This window comes from Elgaria multicarinata, chromosome 7 (assembly GCF_023053635.1).
Source record: "Elgaria multicarinata webbii isolate HBS135686 ecotype San Diego chromosome 7, rElgMul1.1.pri, whole genome shotgun sequence".
Taxonomy (NCBI): Eukaryota; Metazoa; Chordata; class Lepidosauria; order Squamata; family Anguidae; genus Elgaria; species Elgaria multicarinata.
This window is the reverse complement of record NC_086177.1, coordinates 72,920,729-72,945,319: the sequence shown is the minus strand read 5'-3', so window position 1 is coordinate 72,945,319 and position 24,591 is coordinate 72,920,729. Positions and strand designations below refer to the sequence as shown.

The 24,591-nt window shown below is 40.0% G+C and overlaps 1 protein-coding gene across 5 annotated transcripts in view; it reads right to left on the bottom strand.

Annotated features, from left to right (window-relative positions):
• The window catches only part of SGK3 (serum/glucocorticoid regulated kinase family member 3), a 78,452-nt gene that overhangs the window by 6,659 nt on the left and 47,202 nt on the right, over positions 1 to 24,591 (bottom strand). For 3 of the 5 annotated variants that reach the window (XM_063130803.1, XM_063130799.1, XM_063130800.1), the window contains 13 exons: positions 21,494 to 21,700; positions 16,598 to 16,681; positions 16,381 to 16,453; positions 13,438 to 13,513; positions 11,359 to 11,446; positions 5,100 to 5,149; positions 3,882 to 3,939; positions 2,910 to 2,993; positions 2,696 to 2,827; positions 2,060 to 2,172; positions 1,572 to 1,608; positions 1,382 to 1,468; positions 719 to 814 (listed from right to left, as the gene is read on the bottom strand). In XM_063130803.1, coding sequence (XP_062986873.1) covers positions 719 to 814; positions 1,382 to 1,468; positions 1,572 to 1,608; positions 2,060 to 2,172; positions 2,696 to 2,827; positions 2,910 to 2,993; positions 3,882 to 3,939; positions 5,100 to 5,149; positions 11,359 to 11,446; positions 13,438 to 13,513; positions 16,381 to 16,453; positions 16,598 to 16,681; positions 21,494 to 21,571 — 1,056 coding nt within the window. In that variant the 5' untranslated portion in view covers positions 21,572 to 21,700. Of the gene's footprint in view, positions 1 to 718; positions 815 to 1,381; positions 1,469 to 1,571; positions 1,609 to 2,059; positions 2,173 to 2,695; positions 2,828 to 2,909; positions 2,994 to 3,881; positions 3,940 to 5,099; positions 5,150 to 11,358; positions 11,447 to 13,437; positions 13,514 to 16,380; positions 16,454 to 16,597; positions 16,682 to 17,262; positions 17,446 to 21,493; positions 21,701 to 24,591 lie in introns of those variants that run through there. The other 2 variants (XM_063130802.1, XM_063130801.1) reach the window with 2 other exon arrangements.

Genomic DNA, 24,591 nt, shown 5'->3' with positions numbered 1-24,591 from the left:
CATTCTTACATCAGCTCTTACTGCATCTCAGTCACCGTGTTCTCTCATTGTCCAACAACTAAAAACAAAAATTGCTTGTGGCATGATTAAGAACTCTCTTAATCAACATCACTGTGTGCCCTTTTGTGTAGTAAGGGAAGCATTTTGTAAGGGAGGAAAAAGAGAAGGGGGAAAATATAACACAAGCATTTCCCCAAATGCTGAAAAATATACATTTCAGCTTTTGCATTACAGAAGTCTAGACTAAACTCTTTCACCCTCGTAACAAGGGGAAATACAGAGGCAAATGAGAATGTGTTGCTGTTGTCCTGGACCCTTGATATTGAGAGTCTTTTCTAGATGACTCCATTCTATTTAGCAATGAATAGCATCATTGCCACTTCAGTTGTCATTTCCATTTGTGCTGGGTGACATAATTGGTTTCCACTAGGAAGCAGGAAATTAACAACAGAACAACAGAAGCAACACAAGGCAAACCACGAGACCAGCTGGAAATGAAGTAATCTATTCACAAATATAAATCTTGATGTTAATGTATGTTCTTAATATTATGAATAGGAACAGACCAAGGCTCCCTCTAGTCCAGCAACCTGCTTCTAACTGTGGCAGCCCACAAAGGACATGAAGGCAACAGCTTTTCTGTTTTATTTGCCTCCTAGCAACCAGTATTCAGAGATATCGGTTTAGACACGAAGTATGAAAAACATTCAGTACCTACCAGACCATATAACATTTCATACAAAACAGCGCCAAGGCACCACCAATCTACTGTGTTATCATAGGGTTGCTTTCTGATCACTTCTGGAGCCAGGTACTGTAAGAAGAAAAAACATCAGAGATACTTTTGACTCCTCTTGCCAAATATTGCATGGAAGATAGTATTTATTTCTCTCAGAAAATACTGCACAGGAGATTGCAACATCAAAACGCATTGGGAACTATTTTGGAATATTGAGATTACTTAATAGTATTAAAATTAAAAAATGTGTACCCATTGCTTATCTTGGTTTTCCTGTTCTATTTCTAAGAAAAGTATCCCATAGCCTCCCTAGGCAGCCTGGTTCCAACTCATACCACTAGAAAGATTTTCCTGATGCATCTGTTTTCTTGCAATGTATACACCTTAGGTATTTCCCCCCCAAGTTTATCCATGCATGTGCACTAGCATTTTTTTCTTTACAGAGTTTGCTTCAGCAGCAATGCTCCCTCCCCACAAGTACTTTCTAAATACAGGAAAATATATTTGACCTTATGCTAATTTTAACAATCAATTTTAACCACCAATTTTAACAATCTGCCTGTGAACTCTCCTGCAATTCCAGCCCTGAAAACAGAGAAATATTTCCTGCAAAATGTAAGAAAACCACTGTAAATAACTTACCTCTGGTGTTCCACAAAATGTTGCTGTGGTGTCTGACGTAGCCATTCCTTCTTTACAAAGCCCAAAATCTGTTAAGACAACATGCCCCTGTATTGAAAATAGACATTCTTCTGTAAAACAATGTAGAGTGTTGGTGATCATGTTACTTGAAAGAATTCTAGGGCAACAGGAAGAGATATTTAATGCTTACCAGCGAATCTAGAAGAATGTTTTCTGGTTTCAAATCTCTGGTCACAAAAAAGAAAAAAAGTAGTTCAGAATATGTGAGTAAAATGTCTAGCAATAAACAGTCACTCCCTTGAGCAATATCTTTTAAAAAGAAATCAGGCCTGACTATAAACCAACAAACTATGTTTTGCAAGCACCAGAAGCAAATACACTGGGGTATTTGCCACCCCATCTTTCCCATGGCAGCCCCTCCAGCCCTCTGAAAATGCTACACAGAGAGTCAGGAGACCTGCAGAATGGGTGAGCTCCAGTGTGCGGGAGAGAGAAGGGATCCCCAAAAATCAGGTGGAGTGACCTTCTGCAAGTGGAATCTTTCCTTTCACAGAAGGCCCCTTTCTCTTGTGGAAGGCAGATCCTGAATCTGACCCATTAATAATACAAAATACTTGCACTCAACTTTGAGGTAATTTATTTTCACCTTTAACAAATACATGTAGTTTAACTAATTACCTGTATACAATTTTTACGGAGTGTAGATATCCCAATGCACTGGCTATTTCAGCAGCATAAAACCTGGCTCTGTGTTCAGGAAAGGAACGTTCTTTTTGCAAATGAAAGAAGAGCTGTAAATATGCAGAGTGCACATTAAAGAAATGTGGCATTTTAAAAATGATGGTGTCATTCCTAGCGATAGATTAACACAATCTGCAATTTCCCTATGAACAACTATCAAAACAGTGAAAATAGATTCTCTCTGTGCATAATTATTCACATCCTTCCTTTAACCATTTCCTTATTTTGTCACATCTGTAGATCCAGCACGCCTTGCCTGGGCCACAGCTGGTAAATGAACTAAATTTGTGTGTCAAGAAGGGTGTTGGGCTAATATAAGTTGCTACTGTGAGGGCTTAAGCCAATTGTTCCATATGCTGGGAATCTAACCTCTTATCCTCCAATGAGACAGTATTTGCCATGATGCTACCAGCAGAGTGGCTAATGAATCTAGATAAGCAACGAGATAATTGTTTCAAATTAAATTGCCACAGTTAGTTATTGCAGCTTCTCTCTGAAGTTGATTGAAACTAGTGGTTCTAATTTCAATAGGTACAATTCTGCCATAAGACGAAGAGTCCAAAATATACCTACCTCTCCTCCATTAACAAAATCCAGAACAAAGTAAAGTTTCTCTGTAGTTTGGAATGAATAATGCAATCCAACTAAAAATGGATGCTTCACATTTTTCAACAGCACATTACGTTCAGCCATAATATGTTTTTGCTGAAAGGAAGTGAAAGGTCAATAAGTAAATAGGAACAATTTTGTAATTGGAGGGAAAAATAAAAAATCTGTTTCCTTTCACCTCTTTCCTGTTGAGAACAATTTTTTTCTGCAGCACTTTAACAGCATAGAACTTCCCATCCAATTTTCGTTTTGCAAGAAGAACCTGAAGAAGAATTTGCATATAGAGTGAAAGACTGTTCTCATACTAAAGTGTTAAAAGTAGAGAAATAGTATAGTTTACCATTGCATTTCGACTCCTTAGGCTTTTCGTAGATACACAGAGGGTTGTACTATATATACACTATTTGTTTCTCTAGTTCAGTAGTGTCTGCTTTTACTGGTGGCAACTCTCCAGGGTCCCAAGTAGAGGTCTTTCACATCACTTGATGTCCAATCTCTTTTTAACTAGAGATGCCAGGACTGAAGCTGGGACCTTCTGCGTGATCATCCTGCCTGATCACCAAGATCTTCTGAAGAGGCAGTCCTGGTGGTCCTACATGAGTTGGAGAGCCACTTGGAAACTACCAGGAATAGGGCCTTTAGTGTGGTTGCTCCCATCCTATAGAATGCCTTTCCCACTATGGTCAGGCATACATCTACATCCAGTGGAGAATGGTGGCTCTGATGTCAGTAGGGCAATGAACCCGCTCTGGGTTTCAGTCAGAACCCTAAAAGAACTATCCAAGGTGCTTCATAGTTCTGACTGGTTCTGACTAAAACTTGGAGCAGATTCACCGCCCCACTGGCATTGGAGCCACCAGCCTCCGTTGCTTACATTACTTTGTTTTTTGCATTTGTGAAGATTTTTATTTTTTTTAGAAAGCATTTCCTGACAGATGGACAGATTGTACACCACTCCAAAATCTGTTGATGTGGAACAGTTTATAATTCCTATAATAAATAAAATGTAAGACATATGCTCTATTACTGAGCTATGGTTTCTCCCCTCAGGTCATCAGCAAAAGAGGATTACCCCAAACTTGGAAATCAAAAGAAGCTCAAATGGAACAGTATGACAAAAGAATAAATAAACAATAAAAATTAGGCCTACCTTGCCAAAGCTGCCCTTCCCAATAACTTTCAGGAAGTCAAAGTCTGTTGGTTTAGCACTAGAAGGGGTTAAGGACAAAAGGAGGTCATTTAAAGTAGTCAGGATAATAAAGACAACGATGGGGTTACAAAACATGATAACCTACACTCAAGGGTTGAATGTGGGTTGTCTTTGAAGCATGGGTTATTGCGTTGTCTGAACCCATCCACAATAACCACGAACAACCCACAGTTCACAACCCCAATCAATCATGGGTTCTCTTCATGGGTTGTTCATAGTTAACAAACCATGGTTTATTAGCATGGCTGGGTTCAGACAATATGGTAACTGCTGTTCAACGACAAACCACATTCAACCCTTGAGTGTGAGTTATTGTGTTGTCTGAACCCAGCTGGCAGCTATTATTTACATTGTATTTTGTATTTATGTTTTTAGATTGTTGGTTGTTTTATTGTGCTCTTCATGGTTTTAATTTTTGTGAACCGCCCAGAGAGCTTCAGCTATTGGGTGGTATTAAAATGTAATAAATAAATAAATATAAATATATTATTATGCAGCCCAATGGCAGACATGTAATGATGATCCCTTCTATATTCTCTGTGCTTTCTCTATAGTTCAAATTTGGTAATCAAGTATCTGCTCCTTTTCATCCCCACTTAGGCACCGAGTTGGATCCAGATTTATGCTGTGAGTTTATGTAGTGAACATAATTATGTAGTGAGTTGGACCCAGATTTATGTTGGCTCAGCTGTGCTGACAGACTGGGGTTCCCTGCTCCTCCTTCCCATGGCAGCTTCTTCAACCCCTAGAAAATGCTTCATAGAGTCAGGAGAACCTGTTTAGTGGAGTGAGCTATGGTATATGGGGAGGGAGGACCTCCAAAATTCAGGTGAAAAGGACCTTCCAAAAGCAGAACCGTTCCTCTTTTGGTATGCAGATCCTGGATCCAGTTCTGCATTTCCAGTTTTATGTATGCACTTCTTCACTGTTCTATACACCAGGTGTTGCTCTAGAGTTGTTTCACGAACATCTCAGAAGTTCATCTTTTTTCTTATATTTTTAATTAAGCTCACATAACATGCAAGAAAAGATTAGCTTGATACCAAATTACAAATTCCTTAAAACTGCTAAAAATGGCAAATATATGCATGGAGCTGTTTAGTTTTTTCCTGGTTAACAACATCAGTGCAGTTTGGTTTATATTTAACTAAAACCTACTGAGGATTTCCAGACGGCCCCAGGTTGATATTCTGTGAGGTAGAGTTTAGCTGTTGAAAGCAAGAGGAACAAAAAAACAAAAAACAAAATTCAGATCAAAGCTTTAGATAATAATATGCATTAGAAAAAACATGTACCCCTAACATTTTAGATAACTATTCCTCCCTAGGCTATCAGATCATGGATTAAAAATGAAAGACTGTCGTCTTATAACCTGTTCTTTGAAAGGAGCAAAGGTTAATTAGTACAATTCCAGTCTGTTCCTGATACTGGTGATGAACACTCAGAAGTGTAAATTGCTTATTTTCCAGCTTTGTCTCTCAGACACTTCTCTATTTTTGGGAGCAAAGTCTATGTCCTACACATACCTTTGTATGCTGACCAGAGAAAAATTCAGCTTGTTTGGACAAGAAGCTATGAGACTGACAACGGAAATGCAGTGATAAAAAGCAAACATTGATAAGGAATTTGGATGTGACTACACAATATACTACCTATATGTTTAAATATGTTGTGTACAACTACAGCTTCACCCACCTCAATACAGATAACATTCTATTCAAGGAAATTTGTTCAATTTCTAATTGATCTAGCTTACATAGTTAGAACTATCAAGATATCTTCAGTAAAACATAGTCAAGAAAGCTCTTTGTGTTTTGATTTAATTTTGTTTTGATAGGCTTAGTTAAAATCCATATTAAGATACGGAAATGCTGATGCAAGAAAGGAAAAGGAAATAAAATAGAAATAAGGGTGCAGTATAAACCATATCCATTCCCTTTAAGCAGGACTATTCTGGAGTATCCCTACTGACCACACCATAGATTCTTTGTTAACAGGTGAGCTATACTACATACATAGGAATAGGTGAATAAAGACAAATGAGTTAGATTAGATATTACTTTGCATACTGGAATAACTAGCTACCTTGAGCACTATTTCCCGCTGTAAAGGCGGAGTATAAAAACAAAAATACTATGCAAATGATGAAAAAAATATATAAAAGGCATGAATTGAGAAAGTTGTCCTTAAGCATTTTCTTAGAAAGGTGAAATGAATCTCAGAATAATTTCTGATTAAAGGAATTCTGATCCAGAAGTACTTGGTAAAAAGACTAACAACAAGGATTTGAGCATTTCCACCTAGCTAGAACCTTACGAAGTCTGCTGCCTTGAAGTTAGTGCTGGAAGGAGTGCTTGGTAGAGAGAGACTGTAATTGTGAGAGGTTGTGGGGATTGAAAAACGAGTTAACTTAACCTTCCGAAGGGAGAGATGGGGAAAGGACTGAGATACAGGTGGGAGCAGGGAGGAAGGCTGCCACAAGTGAGAGACATGACTGTTAACCAATATGTGTAGGATCAATGTTGCCTTTGTGGAATGATCATTCTATTTGGCCACATATGTAGCATGTTTTTCTGTGTTAGGCTTTATTCACTCCCCTGCCGTTATTTTGAATATGCTGTTAAGTATATGAAAAGAAATACTTGCTTAGTCATTAAAATTGTGTGTGTATGGCTATTTCAGGGTTAAATAGAGAAAGACTATCTGTGAGCAATTACCTTGAGATAGAGGCTGTTCTGGGAACCTTGCCAAGATTCTAAGTTAGCCTCATCACAGCTGTATGTAATGTAGATAAGAATTGTATAAGATGTGTATATAGTTTCTCACCTGTGTAAAATAGAACTGATCACTGCTCTATGATCACTGCTCTCTGTGTATGCCTCAGTGTGCTGATCTGAACTGATCTGAATTGAACTGCACAGAAGCCTGAAGGAAATAAACCAGCTCTGCTGTGTAAGACCTGCGTGATGTGTGTTTGTTTCTGAGCACAAACAGAGTTCCAGAGAGAGAAAAGTTCTAGCACAATAACCCAACAAAGGTTATGGGCCCAGTCCAGTCCAGTCCAGGCAAGTCTACGCCAGCCTAACCCAGGCAGAAGAACCAGAACTTGATGGGAACGGTGCAGTATCAGAACCAGAACCAGGAGTCTGCTAAAACAGAAGACTGTTGATGGAGGAAGACATCAAGCTAAAGCCAGTGCTGCAAAGTGAAGAAAAATCTCAGTTGGCTGACTCTGAGGAGGACTCTGAGCAGGAGGACGGTGAGATACCAATTCCTAAAGCAGAGGAAATGGCAGGAGCTAATATGTCTGGTTTGCATCAATTGTTAGAAAAGCTGAATGACTCTAACTATGCATTATGGTCTTACAAAATGCAAATGTATCTGATTCAGGCTGAACTGTGGTATGTAGTCACAGAGGATCCACCAGATAGAGCAGATCCACAGAATGCTAAATGGTTTAAGGACGATGCAAAAGCAATGGCAGTTATTGCATTAGCTGTAGAAGACTCTCAAATTTCCTTCATTCAGTTTTTGAATACATCAAAAGAGTGCTAGAATGCGCTACAAGCTGTATATCAAAGAGAAACAGCGGGCAGTAAAGTAATTCTAACCCGGAAGCTGTATGGAATGAAGCTGAAACCAGGGGAGTCTATGTCAAACCATTTGAAAAGCATGAGAGAACTCTTCAATCAACTCAGGGCACGAGGGATGGAGTTTACAACTATACACCAAGTCTATGTGATTTTGTCAAGTCTTGATTCATCGTACGACGCGGTTGTCACCATGATGGAAAGTCAAGAGGAGAAAAATTTAACCCTCGAGTATGTAGCTGGAAAACTACTGGAAACCTATGAAAGAAGACAAGCTTCAAAACAACAGAGCCTTAAACATCCTGTGGCTGAATTTCAACAAAGCCATAAATCTTCTGACGTGGTGGCTGCATTAAAGGCAAGGAAATGCTTTAATTGTGGTTCCACAGAACACTTAAGGCGGGATTGCAACAACAAGAAGAAAAAGCAGTCAACAGCAAAGTAGAGAGAAGAAAACAACATGAATGAAGCTGAATCAACAAAGAAGTGTCTTCTAGCAAGAGTCAAAGAGACAATGAATCCTTAGTTTTTGGACTCTGGGGCTTCAATAAGTATGGCAAAAGACAAACTTTCATTTGTAACCTTGGAAACTTCTACTTCAGAGCAAAAGTGTGTTACCCTTGCAAATGGAACAAAAATCCAGATTTGTGGTGTAGGTAATGTATATTTTGATTGTCTAAGAGTTGAACTACAAAGTGTTTTATATGTACCAGAATTAGAAACAAACCTTCTAAGTGTGTTTCAGTTAACAGAAATGGGGTATGAGGTTTGTTTTACTGAAGAAAATTGTACTATAAAACAGAGAAACAAGGTGTGTGTGCAAAGAATAATGAAAGAATCTTTGTATGTGATTAATACTTGTACAGAAAATGAAGTTGTAACCAGCAAAGTCACAACAAAAACAATAGCCAATTGCAAACCACACCAAGAGTGTATCCATTTAACTCATAAAAGGTTTGGTCATGCTAACTATAAAACAATTTCTAAGATTCCAGAATTGTGTGAAGGGGTGAAAATCAAACCATGTTCTAACTATGTAGAATGTAATGTATGCAGTGAAACCAAGTGTCATAAGTCAAACATTCCAAAACATAGTGAGAGAACAACAAAAAGAATTTTTGAATTAATACATGCAGATCTTGCAGGTCCTTTTGAGACAAGTCAAAGAAGAAACAGATTTTTCTTGTCTATTGTTGATGATTACAATAGATTTGGATTTGTGTATGTGTTAAAACAGAAGAGTGAAACTTTTAGAAAGTTCAAAGCCTTTGTTAAGTGGAGTAAAAATAGATTTAAAGAACCTATAGCTAATCTAAGAATGGACCGGGGAGGTGAATTTCTTAGCAACCAATTTAAAAAATTCCTCAGTGATGAGGGTATACAACATAACCTTACTGCTCCATATTCACCATTTCAAAATGGAGTTGCAGAAAGGAAAAACAGAACCTTGCAGAACATGTTAAGAACTCTATTGAAAGAGTCAAGATTGTCTAATCTGTTCTGGGCAGAAGCTTTGTCCACCTCAAATTATTTGTTAAACAGGCTTTACCACTCTGTACATAAAAAAACTCCATATGAAATGTTTTACAAAAGAAAACCTAGAGTGTCACATATAAAGGTTTTTAGAAGTAAATGTTTTGCTCATGTTCAGAAAGAAAACAGACCAGGAAAGCTAGCTCAAAGAGGTTTGGAATGTAAACTGTTGGGATATGATACACAAACAAAAGGCTATCGTTTGTGGTCTCCATATCACAAAAGTGTAATTGTGAGCAGAGATGTAGTTTTTCATGAACAAATACAAGAAACAAAACAATATGTAAGTTTGCCTGTAGAACAGAAAGCTGTAGAAACAGAAGAAATTCCTGAACAATCTCAGCAAGAGAGGGAGGGGGAAGAAACTGTAGAAGAAAAAACTATGCCTGTAACTATGCCAAGACGATCAGAAAGAGAACGCAAAGCTCCAATTCGTTACTCAGATGAATACCAAAGCAAACAGGTTTCTCATAGAGCTTTACTAATAGCCTATGAACCTACTTCATTTGAAGAAATTCAAGAGATGGAACCTACAGAAGCTCAGGGCTGGCATGAAGCAATGTCAGAGGAAATCAGAGCAATAGAAAAAAATGAAACGTGGGAGCTAGTACCTTTACCTGAAGGTCGTAAAGCCATTACCTGAAAATGGGTATTCAAAGTAAAACAAAATGAAGAAAGACAAGTGGAACGTTCAATGGTAAAACACAAAGAGATGCTTTTAAAGCTGGGTCTCAGATTGTAACACAATTTAAACAACATACACAAGAAGAGGACTGTTAAGTATATGAAAAGAAATACTTGCTTAGTCATTAAAATTGTGTGTGTATGGCTATTTCAGGGTTAAATAGAGAAAGACTATCTGTGAGCAATTACCTTGAGATAGAGGCTGTTCTGGGAACCTTGCCAAGATTCTAAGTTAGCCTCATCACAGCTGTATGTAATGTAGATAAGAATTGTATAAGATGTGTATATAGTTTCTCACCTGTGTAAAATAGAACTGATCACTGCTCTATGATCACTGCTCTCTGTGTATGCCTCAGTGTGCTGATCTGAACTGATCTGAATTGAACTGCACAGAAGCCTGAAGGAAATAAACCAGCTCTGCTGTGTAAGACCTGCGTGATGTGTGTTTGTTTCTGAGCACAAACAGAGTTCCAGAGAGAGAAAAGTTCTAGCACAATAACCCAACATATGCAACCTCTCACAGGCATATGAACCCAGACACTTTGGGTTAATCGAGGGTTAAACAACCCAAAGTTAGCCCATCAACCAATCGAGTGTGGGTTTGGACATCATGGAACAACCTCCAATAGGGCCACTCGGAGGTTGCATATTTAAGACACAGCAGCATGCACATGACTCAACAAATCATGGGTTAATTAACTAAAACATTAACATATGATTTGCCACCATTACATGCAAAACAGATTTATGATAATTAGTAATTGCTCCTATGATGTTTTTGAATTGCTATATTTATTGCTGTTCGTTTGGTATGTTGTGAGCCACTTTGAGCACAATTTCATGGAAAAAACAGCATACAAATAAACGAGTGATAATGATGACAATAAACAGGTTGCCTACTTTTGAAAGAAACTCTGCACGGGAAAGTACTCTACTCATATCACACCATAACATCTTAGCAACTTACACAGAGGAAACTACAGGTCCCAGGGCAGGTACTTAGCATTTTTGGTATAAGGCAGGGTCTTGGTAGGACCAACCATGGGCACTTGCTCTACCCTTTGTTTTCTGATGTTCCTACGAGCACTGGAGTAGCATGGGCCCAAGATTAAAATTTTCCGCAATGCCCTTAAGTGACACTATGTTTGGAGTGTTCCATAGCATTGTAGGAAGTTCAAATGGTGGCTCCAAGCCATATCCAAGCTCATCGGAGTGCTAGTGCTTCTACCAGTTACGCCTTCCAAGGTTCATGTGCCCCCCACTAGCGTAGGATGGGGCCCAGAGGGCACTATGCTGAGATCCCCGCCCCCTCAAACCTGGGACCTGCCATGGAGGTTTCACTTTGCAACTTGTATTTTTCCAGTTTATGGAAGAGGAGGTACAATCTCACATACATTTTCTGGCCTGATGTCATACTGCTTGTGCAAATAGACCACTTATGTGAGAAGAGAGTTCTTAGTGGAAGTGGCGTAAAACTCTATGACTATTACAGCTGGAGAGGTAAGTGAGGCAATGCTTCACTTTCCATTGCAGTGAAAACAGGCACTTAGGTAAGGGGGACGGTTGAGGAGTCGAATGCTTCTAGTAGAAGATGCTTCTACATTGGTTACCTTTTGAGTGTTCCTTTCATCCTCATCTTCAGATGGATCATACTGGTGCTTTGGATTATCCATCTGAAGAAATGATCTGACATCTGGGCTAAGAAAGATAGTTAAACCCATCCATTATAAATAATGGATTATTATATATTTTCTATGTTCACTATAAATACTTTCAGACACAAACATTTCCATGATTCTATTTTATTTGTAAATGTAGGCATTCAGGGTGACACATATACACAGAAGGAAAACCAAAACAGATACAATTATAATGACTTCTAAGATGGAAATTGAATCAAAATTATGAGTTATTTAGTTAGGCTATTTCAGAATTGGTTAATTAGAACCAGGTTTCTACTTCCACCTCTAAGAGTGAAAACTAATTGGATAAGTTGTGAACAGCACCAGGAGGAAGCCATTTCCTTTCTAACACGTTCAGCATTACTGTCATTTTTAGTTTTTAATTTGTTAACATCAAACTAAGACAGCATGGCCAGAATTGCACAAAACTAAATGAAAGCAGCAGAAATCATAGCAGCAAAAAAACAGCTCCATGGCCATTGACCAGAAGCAAAAGCCTTTCAAAAAGCCACTTTTTAACAAGCCACAGGAAAAGCAGTAGTGAAGGTGCAACGTGCTTCTATTGGCTGGGCGTACCACAGAATAGATGCCACTGTGGGATAGGTGCAGCCCTGAGTCTGAATAATTCTCACATCTGTGGTGGACGGGACATGAAATAATGCCTTCCCCATCAATCTTATGGCAAAGGGAGATACACATGGGAAGAGGCCCTCCTTGAGATATGCTCATTCCTGACTTTGCAGTACCTTAAAGGCTGATGTCAGCACTTTAAACTGGGTCTAGATACTGAAAGAAAAGCCACAGCGTTGAGCCAGAATTGGAACAAGAGAGTCACAGCTTTCTGCTAGCTCTACATAGAGCATATTGCAATAATTCAAGAGGATATCAAAATATTAAATCACCTAGGACAGATACTTGGCAGAGAGAGAAGTGTTTACAGCTGAACTGTGACCTTAAGCTCATGAAAATGAACCCTAGGCACTGTTGCTTCCTGAGAATTCAACAGCAATGCAAGGTCCAGGAGACCCTGAAGCTATAAAGCTTATCCTTTAGGCCAGGACAGGTAAAATGGATAAACCCTCCAGTCCTAGTTTTGCTTGCCATAACTTCTATCTTGTCTGGACTAAGCTTCAATTTGTTATAACTAATCCAGTCTGTAGTAGCATTCAGATGCAGACATTTATTTAGACATTGAATCACACCTACTAGATTTGATGAAAATTAAAAATAGACCTGGGTCTCAGAGCACTATTTCAATCCAATCTGCTCACAAATTCCTCCCAGCAGTTGGATGTGGATGTCAAAAAGCACCACGAACAAGATGGGAACTTGTAGCGTCCCACAGGTTAGCCTTCATGACATAGAGAAGATAATGACTAGCTGGGGAGGAGCAGAACTGCTGCTAAGCAGTGCATCCAACTACTACTCAGGCTGTCCAGAAGGATTTAGTGGGATATCGTATCAAATGCTGCTGACAGATACAGAAGAATGAGCCAAGTTATAGCCCCTCTTGCCCATCTCTAGAGAAAAGCGATCAACCACAGCCATAAGACTGTTGTCCCAAATTCTGTACTGAACTCCAGTTGGAATTCATGGAGAGGTCTCCCTCCCCACAACCACCACCTGCTCAAAAAAGCAGATATGAAACATTTCTATCATCCTCCAGGTCAGCCAAATTTATTGAAGGCTTTTTCGAAAATGGGATGAATCACTGCTACCTCTAAAGTAGTGTCCCTTCTTTCAAATACTTGTTTACCACAGCAGTTAAAGAGACGTTCAAGACAGGTGAGTAGTTTTTATAACCCTCAAGTGGGACTTGCAACAAAATGGTGCAGTATGATGAAGTCCAGTCACTCTATTCCATTCCTTCTCCCATTTTGATTTTCCTTACCCTTATGTTGTCCACTAAGAAGCAATTTCAAGATTATGGCTTCCATTATACAATGTGTCACATCCTCTTATTTAAATATCCATTTGGGGTGGGTGGGGGAGAATAGATTCACTTACTGACTGCAAAGTTCTGGCTGTCGTACTAAATTTTGAATAAATTCATTCAACCCCGCTCTTCTCTGTTTAATGAAGTCTGTTTGAAAGAAAAATGAAGGGACAGATATTAGAATTTGTCTTTTAAAATATAAGCTTACACATTTTTCATGATCTCTTCAGTTTGAATCAGTGCCATAATAAAAATAGGAAAGGTGTTTGTTTCTATTTTCCTAATCACAACGATTTGCCTGGGTCCTATGAAAATCAATGGAGTGGTGAAATGGACCAGATTGCAAGATATTTCAGAACTTAAGAGTAATACCAAAGGAAAAGCTTTCTTTTCCTCTTCCTCCTCCTCCTCCTCTTCTTCAAATCCAGCAAAGGGGAAAATCTGATGCAGCATATATGGATACAATGTACATGGCAGAAGGTACATGCTTAAAAAAAACACTCTACACATCAGTCTGAGATGAGAAAACAAGAACTTTATTTATATGCAAATAACCACAACATTTATATCCCACCTTTTTTCCTCCAAGGAACCCAAGGTAGCATACATAATCCTTCTCTCTATTTTATCCTCACAACAACAACCCTGAAGTAGGGTGGGTTAAGAGTCTGTGACTGGCCCAAAGTCAACCAGTGGGTTTTCATGGCCGAATGGGGACTTGAACCCAGATATCCCAACTACCAGTCCAACACTCTAGCTACTACATCACATTGCTCTGTTTGTTGACAGAATTGGTAAAACAGATAAGAATTTGCATCCTTTATATTTATAAGCATTATACAGCCTGCAATGGACCAGAATGTACCCTACATTATAACAAACAAATGATACTGATGTGCATAGGTAAAACATACTGCACTAAGCATTACTTTTTAAAAAAAGAAAAGAAAAAAGTACTCTGATCCTTAATACGCTTGTGTTGGCAGAATTCCTCTGATTAACAAAGCCTTGATCTCAACCTGTTTTGAAAGTCTTAGCTATAAATAGAAGGAAATGAAGTCAGCACTGAAGCAAGAATTTCAAAGAATCTAATCACAGATTTGTGCAGTTAAAACAGAAGGTCAGAGCAAACCTCAGCTCTGTAAGGGCTTGTGCCACATGTCCGCCTCTCAGAGATGAATCAATATATGCCGCCCTGAGATCCTTGTGATATAGGGCGGGATACAAATGTCTTAATAAATATATTATGTGCCACAAAGGGAGGCCATGAACAAACCCCAGACATATGGTACCACTGGACCAGATAGCTCACTTGCTTGTGTGAAGTGGAGCTCTAGTATTGACTTTCACATGATGGCAGGCAAAACAAGGCAGAAAGAAAATACTGTCATTTATTTCATGACCCTCAGACCTTCCACTGTGCAGCAGAGGATTCTGATGAAAACGAAGCACAAGCTACTTTCTCGAGGGTAGGAGAGTGATGTTATTATAGTGAGGATAAGACAGTGAAAGCGCAAGCTACTTTCTCAAGGGTAGGATAGGGTCCTCCTGGACAGAGGAAACAGCCCTGCCATCACCTTCTGTTTCAGAGAATGAATTCCCAGCAGAACCTCCATCTCCCCAGACTCACAGAGGTTTCTGTCTACAAAATCAGGAAGAGGACCCTTTAACAGTCTAGTCAGCTCTTCTAAGAGTGGCAGAGCTGAACACACTACAGGTCTTGTCAGCCTACATAAGGCTTCAGTTGGCTTTAGTTCCCTGCTGAGACAACATCCTACTATTGTTGTAGAAGAAGAGAATTCTAGCCAGCAAGGTACATTTGGAACTCTCAAAGACCCTATTTGCAGCTTGGTTACCACCCCCAACCTTATAATTAGGGATGTGCTCCGCTTCTCCTCGAACCGGAGAAGCAGGAGCGGAGCAGGGGGCTTCGCCTACCCTTAAGGCGGAGGCGAAGAGAGTCAGGGGGGCTGCGGATCGAGGCGAAGAGGATCGCCTCAATCCGGAGCTTAGCCTGAAGGTAAGTGGGGGGGAGTGGGACTAATCTGGTGCTGCCGGCGCCGCCATCCATGCGGCGGCGGCAGCACCAGGTAAGGGAGCAGGGAGGAGGGACGCTTACCTTCCTCCGTCGCCGGCTTCAATTGAGGCCCTGGTTGAAGCCGGAAGTGAAGGCCGAGGCCTCTTCCAGCTTCAACCGGGGCCTCAATTGAATCCCGCGACGGAGGAAGGTAAGGGGGCTGGGGCTGGGGTGGGGGTCTGGTCTACCTGGCGCCACCGGTGCTGCCATCCATGCAGCGGCAGCGGCGGTGGCGCCAGATAAGGGAGCAGGGAGGAGGGACGCTTACCTTCCTCCGTCGCCGGCTTCAATTGAGGCCCCGGTTGAAGCTGGAAGTGAAGGCCGAGGCCTCTTCCGGCTTCAACCGGGGCCTCAATTGAATCCCGCGATGGAGGAAGGTAAGGGGGCGGGGTGGGTGGTTTCTCTTGCACCGCCGCTGCCGTCCATATAGTGACGGTGGCGAAGTCGGATCTTGCTCCGCGGAGCGGGAGACGGGCGGAGCGGCACGAAGAGGATCGGGCCCGATCCGGATTTTCCAGATCAGGCCATGAAGCGGATTGGGGGGTCCGTGCACACCCCTACTTATAATACTCCATTATTTATCCATCTCTTTTCTTGTCTGTGTATATTATTATGTCTACCAGTCAATATCTGATCTTGACTGCAGGGTAACTCAGCTTACCATTTATCTCAAAGAAATATTTTTCAAAGAAAGAAAGAAAGCCTCAGTAACTGCATTCTGGCAATCTATTGTCCCGAGTCTCTAATACTCTGAATTTTGAAATACAAAGAGCATACATTCCTTAATTGATATACATCAATTGTACTTTGTGAATATTACTGGCAGGTTACCAATATTTGGAGTCTTGCATACAAAAAAAGTGACCAAAAAGCCTATTGCATACTGGCCAGTGTAGATGCTGATAAAACAGAGCAAAAAAGAAACCTTGTCACTTACCTGGATCAAAATTATCTCCAAATATTCTTTTAGCAGGAATCCTCAAATTCATAGTGGGAAATTGTTTCCTTAGCTGAAATACGCAAAGCACACAGGTAGTTTAGCTTTTGAGTATAATTAACTTTCTGATAAAAATGTATCACCAATACAGTTGTGTGGCAGAGGTAGAACCTGGAGGCATTTCCTGATCTAGTTTTATCATGACTCGTTTACTTACTGTATTATGCAGTTTATCAAATTCAGCGTATCGCCTTAAGACGAACCATTCATTAGTGCCAACTGAGACCATAACTTTGTAAACCTGCAGCGATACAAAAGCAAATGAATTACAAGTGCAGAGATCAAAAACAAAGAAACAAATAACTAAGTTCTGGGACTGTGCACCCATGGATTTGCCTCGGTTGTTTAACTGTTGATTTAATCTTTAAGCCAGAGTTTATGTATAGCTACAATAGGAGCTTTAATGCACTTGAATGCATTCTCCAACACAGGAAAATGCTGAACACAATCAGTTTTTTCTACATGGAGATACAGAAAGCCTCAATGCAGGAAGCTGTGGTGTGAGCAGAAGCTCATGGATTTATTTGTTGGCATTTTAACAATCCCAAACAGAGGCTCTTATTGACTGCAGTGTGTTGACTACAGTAACAAATAGATTCTGTGATATATCAATTTAAAAATACACACACATGTTGTTTTTGGCCTTCATTGATTTATAATAATCACAGTAGAAAGCAGAAAATGGGATGTGAATGAGATGAAAAATTCTGCCCATATTTGTGTTTTGGTTTTTAATATACTGATTTGCAGGGTGGGGGTGGGGGTTAGGAGAAATTAATACATACTATTAATCAAGATTTCTTTAACCAGTGACAGCCCTACCTCTTAAGGGATATTTTCTCAACATAGTTCTTTCTTGGTAGTAATATTTGGGAAGTGCAACTCATTAACTCTGCAGCAGAACCATCAGATTCTCTCTGGTTCTCAGAGCAATATGAAAAACAAAGTAAACTTTAAAGACTGAACGTGCACTTTAGAATTCCAGAAACCAACTTAGAAAGCCATAACATATATCATCTCACAATGGATTTTTCTCCCTCCTCACATTAATGTGGACACAGAAGCTCCAATTTTTCTTTTGTAGTAGTTTCATTATATGTTCTTTAGTTTTAAAAGTGTTTATTATAAGAAAATCTTCAAGTACAAAATATAACTTAACAATTACCAACATATCCTTTCTAGTATTCATTTCACTGGTACATGACCACGAAATATCCAAATATACAACTTTTTCCCTCTTCATATAACTTTTTCCCTCTTCTACCATGGAGACATTCACTCTTATTGTCAATACATATAAACTTCTATCCCTTAATCCATGTCATGGCAAGCTCTCAGTGCTCATATTACAAAATAAAGATGAACCTCAGACTGTCTGGCCTTTTGCACATTTATTTTCCCCCCATTTATGTTTTGAATGTGAATCACTTTTCAGTAGCATTCTCTTTGTAATCTAGGTGTTCAGAAGCTTTAATCTGGTTGGATATTTTATCCATACCTATCATTTCCTACAATTGATCAAACTATTACTCTAGCAAAGGTGTATAGCTGCATTTCTAAAAATATACTATGTATGTATATTTGCGATTTGCTTTGGATCCATAACTACCCCAAATCTGTAGGGGGGTTCAAAAGTATAGTATGCCTTGTTAAAGATTTAGTAGGTTGTAAGCTGTGGGACAAACAATTAACCATTTCCATGCATACCTACCCATAGATGATAGGAGGTTCCCCTGTTGACACTCCCCCACCCCCGGGCATAGTTGTGAATACTGGTTATTAATGTAATGCATCTTTGCTGGAGTGTAGCAATTTTGATCACGGCGGTTGTGGTGAAGGAGGTGTGTTAACCCTGTCCCTCTCCATTGTTACTTCCATCTAAAACACCCACCCACGCTGCAAGTAGACCTGCAGTGGGGGGGGGAGGGAAGTGCCTGTTCCCCCCAACTCCACTACAGCTCAAAAAGCAGCTGGGGGCAGAGCCGTCTTAACAGCATTATAGGCCCCCGGGCAAAGCAGTGCTCTGGGCCCTGCCTACACAACCACTCACAGGAATAAAAATGTAAATTATCGATAAAATAAACTTATATTTATTGGTACCTCCAACAAAATCAGTGTTTTGACATTAAAAAAAACATGTTGTACAGCAAAGATTAATCACTACAAATGTTTGGACAATATAACATGAGCCTTGAACTTGAAAAACAAAAATTAGTGTTAAATTCTGGTCTGTGCATAGATTAGCATGGGGCCCCTATGTTCGTGGCCCCCCCGGGCAACTGCGTTAAGATGGCAGTGGCTGGGGGGAAGGATCAGATTGGTGAAATGACGCAGTGCTCCTTCAATGCCACTGCTCCAATCAAGATCAGAGCCCCATCTAGCTGCTTTAAACTGGGGTGAAAAGAAGATTGGAGGTCCATATCTCCCATGTCAGACTTGTTTCCTCCCAGACACTTTGTGTCAGCAGGGCTGCCCTTACTGCCAAGCTAAAGGTGATGCTGAGTCAAGCTTGGTGGGCTCAGTGTTTGTTGAGTGTAATCTCTGCATTGGGTGAGCAGTAAGTGTCTTCAACATCCCCCCCCCTTGAAGTTCTACAGGTTTGTTTGGGTATCAACTACAAATCCCACCTTCCATCAATTAGGTTTAAAGTATATTACTTTCAATGTTCAGTTTCAGTTTATTTATTTCAGACACAGACCAGTACAGCAGAAAACATCAGTAATAATATTAAAAACCCCGATAAAATGCATACAATAAAATACATACATAGAAACACAACAATCTCAGTCTCAATCTAAAATATTACTGTTCAGCAATAAAACCCTTCAACATCAATTTCAGTTGGCTTATGGCAGCCACACAGAACCTGGCCACTTTTAGAGTAACCTGAGGATTCTGATCCGATAGAAGATGCTTTCAATGTTCAGTTCTGATGTGATTTGCTCTAGATAGAAATCAATGACTTTACTTTGAGCCAATGTTCCCAACCCCTACAAAAACTATAAATGCTATAAGCACAACGTGGCAACACTGCAACATTGACTGGGGGAGGGGGTGCCAAAAGCAGTCCCGTCCCGTCTCCCGGACACTATTTATCCTAGAACCAGCCCTGGTTTGTCAGGCCAACCCTCTCCCCACCAGTTCCAATTTGATCTAACTAAGAAGCTGCGTTGACTATATCAAGTAACACTCTTTTCCTTTCTAGAGATAAGGAGAGATGGCTACATTTCATCTAAAAATAGATGAAAACCTTGCCATCAGACCAATGGTATTTTCATTCTACTGATGAAAAACTAACAAAGTTCTGTTGAAAGGGTAGAAAAAAAGGCATGTCTTGGACATAATCATTCAGCTTTAGAACCTAACAGACTTATGGGCTATATATATTCACGTATTCATATTTATCTATCTTTGTGCTGTTTGTCATTTTGTAGTGCATCTTATTATTTTAAATATCTGTATTGTATTTTTATTTAACTATTTGTAATCTGCCCAGCAATAACAATAACACTTGTTATTGGGTAGATTAAAAACAGAATGAAGAATAAATAAATAAAAACAAAACCTATCAAGAAAATGGATGAAAAAATGTTGACTCCATTGAGAAAATACTGAAGATTGTCTGATGCCAAAATTATACACACAATAAAAACACAAATCACCTCCAGAGAAGCTACCGGGGATGGGGTGGGGAGAAAGAACAGGAAACAATTAAAGGAAAACAGAAACAGAAGGCACCAAGACTAACAAAGAAGGGAAATAGTGTAATTTAATGTGTTTGCATGTAAATGGTGTTTTTTTTTAAAGGCTCCACTGTCTATGCTGTTCCTTTCTGATTTTTAAAATATTAATCAGCAACTGCCATAAATGTGACCTGCTTGCAGGTGAAAATGCTTTAATCTTTTAACAATGTAAATATGTGTTAATATTCTCATGCTGCATGTTATTATGTGATTTAAATATTACAGTATGCATAAAAGCAGAGGTGACGCGAACTCTGGCATCTGATCTTATGTAAGTACCAATAAGCCTGTTTTGGACAGCGAGCCTCAGGCTTGCACATTCCCTCCTCCCCTGGCATGGCCAAGAGGAGTTGACTGGAAGCATCCACTTCCATATTGAAACTAACTGTAGTTTCTCATTGACTGGGTTCATACAACATGCTAGCCCATGATGGTTTATTTTCCAGAACAACCCATGATGGGTTATCATGTTGTCTGTGGGATATTTCCCCCAAATAAAACACTCTGAGAACCCACTGTCTGCAGTAAGGTTTATTTTACCTATGGTGGGTTAGTGTATTGTCTGTTGTGCCAATGTGGGTTATGGAGATCACCTACAGAGCTGCTTGGCAAGAGCAGCCAAAAATGCTGCCGCCGTTCTGCTCCCCTCAAACAATCTCTATTCCCATGCAAAGGAAGCTTTGATACCTGCCCGGCTGGGCGGGAGGATCACAGGAGGGGCGAGGGGGAGTGAAATAAACTATTCTGTGTAGCTTGTTTGCCTGATCATTTGACCGGACCATAGTAGGTTGTTTGTATAACCACCTACCCAGCGTAGCTTGCCACCCACTATGGGTTAGTGTTATTTGTGAACCGCCCAGAGAGCTCTGGCTATTGGGCGGTATAGAAATGTAATAAATAAAATAAAATAAAATAAAATAAAATAAAATAAAATAAACCCAGCCATTATGTGTGAACTAGGAACTCGATTAATTTAAACTACAGTTTGTCGAAACAAGGATAATAAATGACAGTTTAATCTCAGTTTGTTTCAATAAATATAGTGTGAAACCACAGTTTGCTCCTTTCAGATGTAATAATAAACCATGGTCAATTTAAACAGATTAGAGATTAGAAGCAGACGATGTTTTTAATCTACTGCTTGTAGAAGCCAGAGGAGAAGAGGGGGGCAGGGAGAGCACATGAGCCTGACGTTCTTTCACATAAATGCTAAACTATGGTTTAGCATTATGTCCAAAATGGGCCATTGTGTGATACTAACACAATGTAAAACAGAGCACACAAATAAAGTTTTATGCTTACATACTTACAGTAAATCTTTTTTTCTTCACCCTCTGTTCATCAGAGCTGGGGATGCTAACACTTGGGCAGCTTTCCTTGAGATCCATGATATCTCGTCTTTGGGCAAAAAAATCAAGACCCCCACACCAGAATATAGCAATATGTAGAAAATGTCAGCAGTATCGATTTAAAACATACAGCCTCTCTCTGGTAAATTCAAATTCCATCATGCAAACCTTAAATAAAATGAAACAAAAAAAATCAGCAGGTGACTACTTTAATTCATGGATAAAAACGAAATGTTAAGTTTCATAAGTAAAGATCATTCTCCTGTGTTTGTATAGAATTAATAAGGAACAAGTCAAGAAGGGAGATGCACTGAGAAGTGAAATGTGGTCAAGAGCAAAATAAAAATGGCAATGTGACTATCAGTACGGCTAAGCGACTGCATATGCAGACACAAGAGATTTGTTTTTATCTCATGTACACCATACACGAGATGCATCCCTACCTGTATCATCAAAACACCTCTACAACCACAACATTGTTGGAAACCAAAATATGGAGCAACAACAGTACTAATACAACAATAAATATGGAGCAACAACAACAGCCTCTCTTTATATATGCCTGTCCGAGACTTGAGATCTATTGGAGGAGCCCTTCTCCGCATCCCACCAGCGCAACACTTACGCTATGATGGGACATGGGAGAGGGCTTTCTCTGTTGTGGCACCCCGACTGTGGAATGCCCTCCCCTTGGAGGCCCGACTGGCGCCAATGCTGATTTTATTCTGGTGCCAAGTAAAAACATGGCTTTTTAACAAAGGCTTTAATGGTTAAATTCACCAAGTTTACACACTGTTTTAACTGTTTTAATTGTTTTTATTGCTTTTAAATTATATACTGTTTTTTGTCATGGGCTGGGCCCATGGTCCCTTTAAGAAAACATCTTTGCTTTGTCCCGGGGAGAAGGAGATGGGTTTCTTTGTGTCCAAAAAAGGAGTAGCAAGTTAAAATGCTAAGGCCACGTTTTCACAAGAAGTGCCTGGCATCTGATAACGCCTCCCCAGGCTGGTACCGGGAGAGAGTAACAAGTTGCAGCTGTGCAATGTCTGGGAGCATTCCCCCCTCCCTTCGGGTGAGGTGTGGGTTGCTAGGGGGTTTCAATTGGTCAGGGTGGGTCTTGTGACCAAGGGGGTCCCAGAAAGATAAAAGCTTGGGCACCCAAGGGTCCAGTCTCTTTCCTGTGGGTGTCAGGAGTCCGGTGTGTGCGTGGTGAGCAGGAGCACCCGGGCCGAGCCGGCTGGATGGCAGAAGCCCCACGTGACCGCTGAGGGAAGGAGTTGGTTCGAGCGGCAGATAGCTGTGTCGAATGAGCAACATAGGTTGAGTCGCAGTGTTAAGTGTTTGTTATGTTTTAGAATAGGTTTGGGTACAAGTGGGTAAGGGACCTTGCCGGGTTTATGGCTGATGGGTGGTTAGTGGGGAGTGAGTGTGAATCCAATTGGTTTGAGTGTGTGAAGGGGGAGGGGGAGGTCATTCCTTTGTCTGTGTTTTCCCCCCAAACCTCTTACGTGTCACCTTAATGTGTGGACCCTTATGGAATTGTGTTTGTGTGAATAAAAGTGTTTGGTCCCTATCTCCTGTGTGATGTCATTCCCTGAGAACCCAGACTCCCAAAGGGTTAAAAGCAGCAGTGAAGGAGCATGTGTCTGGGCTGGCTGAGCCAGACACCCCCTTCTCCGGCCGGGGAATCGCTGAGTCAAGCCTTGCGGTTCCATCACAGTTTTAACTTGATTCATGGTTTAATTTGTTTTTAGCTGTGTATATTTATTGTTTTATATTGTATTATTTTATCTGTACGCCGCCCTGAGATCCTAGTGATATAGAGCAGGATACAAATGTTTTAAATAAATAAATAAATAAATAAATAAAATTTAGCATTTATATAGTGCATTTGATGTGTTCAGGGACAGTGAGAGAGAAAAAGAGAGAGAGCACTCTCAGTAATTACTACAAGCTTGTTCTGGCTGGCCTTTGGGGAGTAGTCTGGACCTCTACTTTGTTTATGTGTTGTTTATGTATTGGATTTTTAAAAAAATATTTGTATTTTCAATGTTTTTCAATGTTTTAATATTGTACCATATTTAATGATATTTTTAACTTTTGTATATATCTAACTATATTTTTAACCGTACATATTTTAATTTGCACAGCTACCTTGAGTCCCAGTATTGAGAAAAAGGTGGGATATTATTATTATTATTATTATTATTATTATTATTATTATTAATAATAATAATAATAATAATACAAGAGGCACAGTATAGGTGAGTATTATTATCCCTCACATTGCAGGTAAAGGGACAGGAGGTTAAAGGTTTGCCTAAAGTCACCTGGTAAAGTTGTTGCTGAGATGAGATCTAATACAGGCTCCCATCTCACAACTTGCACACATGTGCATGTCAAGTCCATGCTTCTTTACTCAACCGATTTCACTGAGCCTTACTCTCTATAGGCTGTTACCTCCACCATGTGCTACACTAGCTCTATGAAGAAAGGACCTTTCCAAGAGACATGTATAAATGTGATAAGCACAGAGAGAGAGAGAAATCTTCCCTATTTGGCTACAGTATAGTCCCTTATCTAGTGGTTGAGAAGCATGGTGAGCAGGGTACTGAATGCATGGAAGGGGAATAGGATCACATTTGCTACACCCTCCGCATGACTTTCATGGGCTGAAGGTTCCTTTGTGAACACAGAGCGTCATCAGACAAGCATTTTATAGCACACTCGTTACCAGCCACTCACGGATATTAGCAAGTCCTTTTGACGACGCCACCCTCCTCCTGCACGTCTCCCTTTCCTTTTCTCAATTTTAGAGTCACAAAATAACTCTCTTTTAATCCGTCTCTTCTGAGGTTGTGCTACAAAATGCCCACTAGAGGGCGCGCTCCTCATTGAAATCTACAGGCCACGTGGTCGCTGGTCTCTCCTCTGTGAAAAGTGCTTGTTTCAAACGCAGAAGAGAACCAGAAAGAGAGCCTGTGGTAAGGAAATGCAAAAATCCCATCTGATGATCCTCACAGTCTACTTATATACAAAAAGAACTGTCAACGCATGGG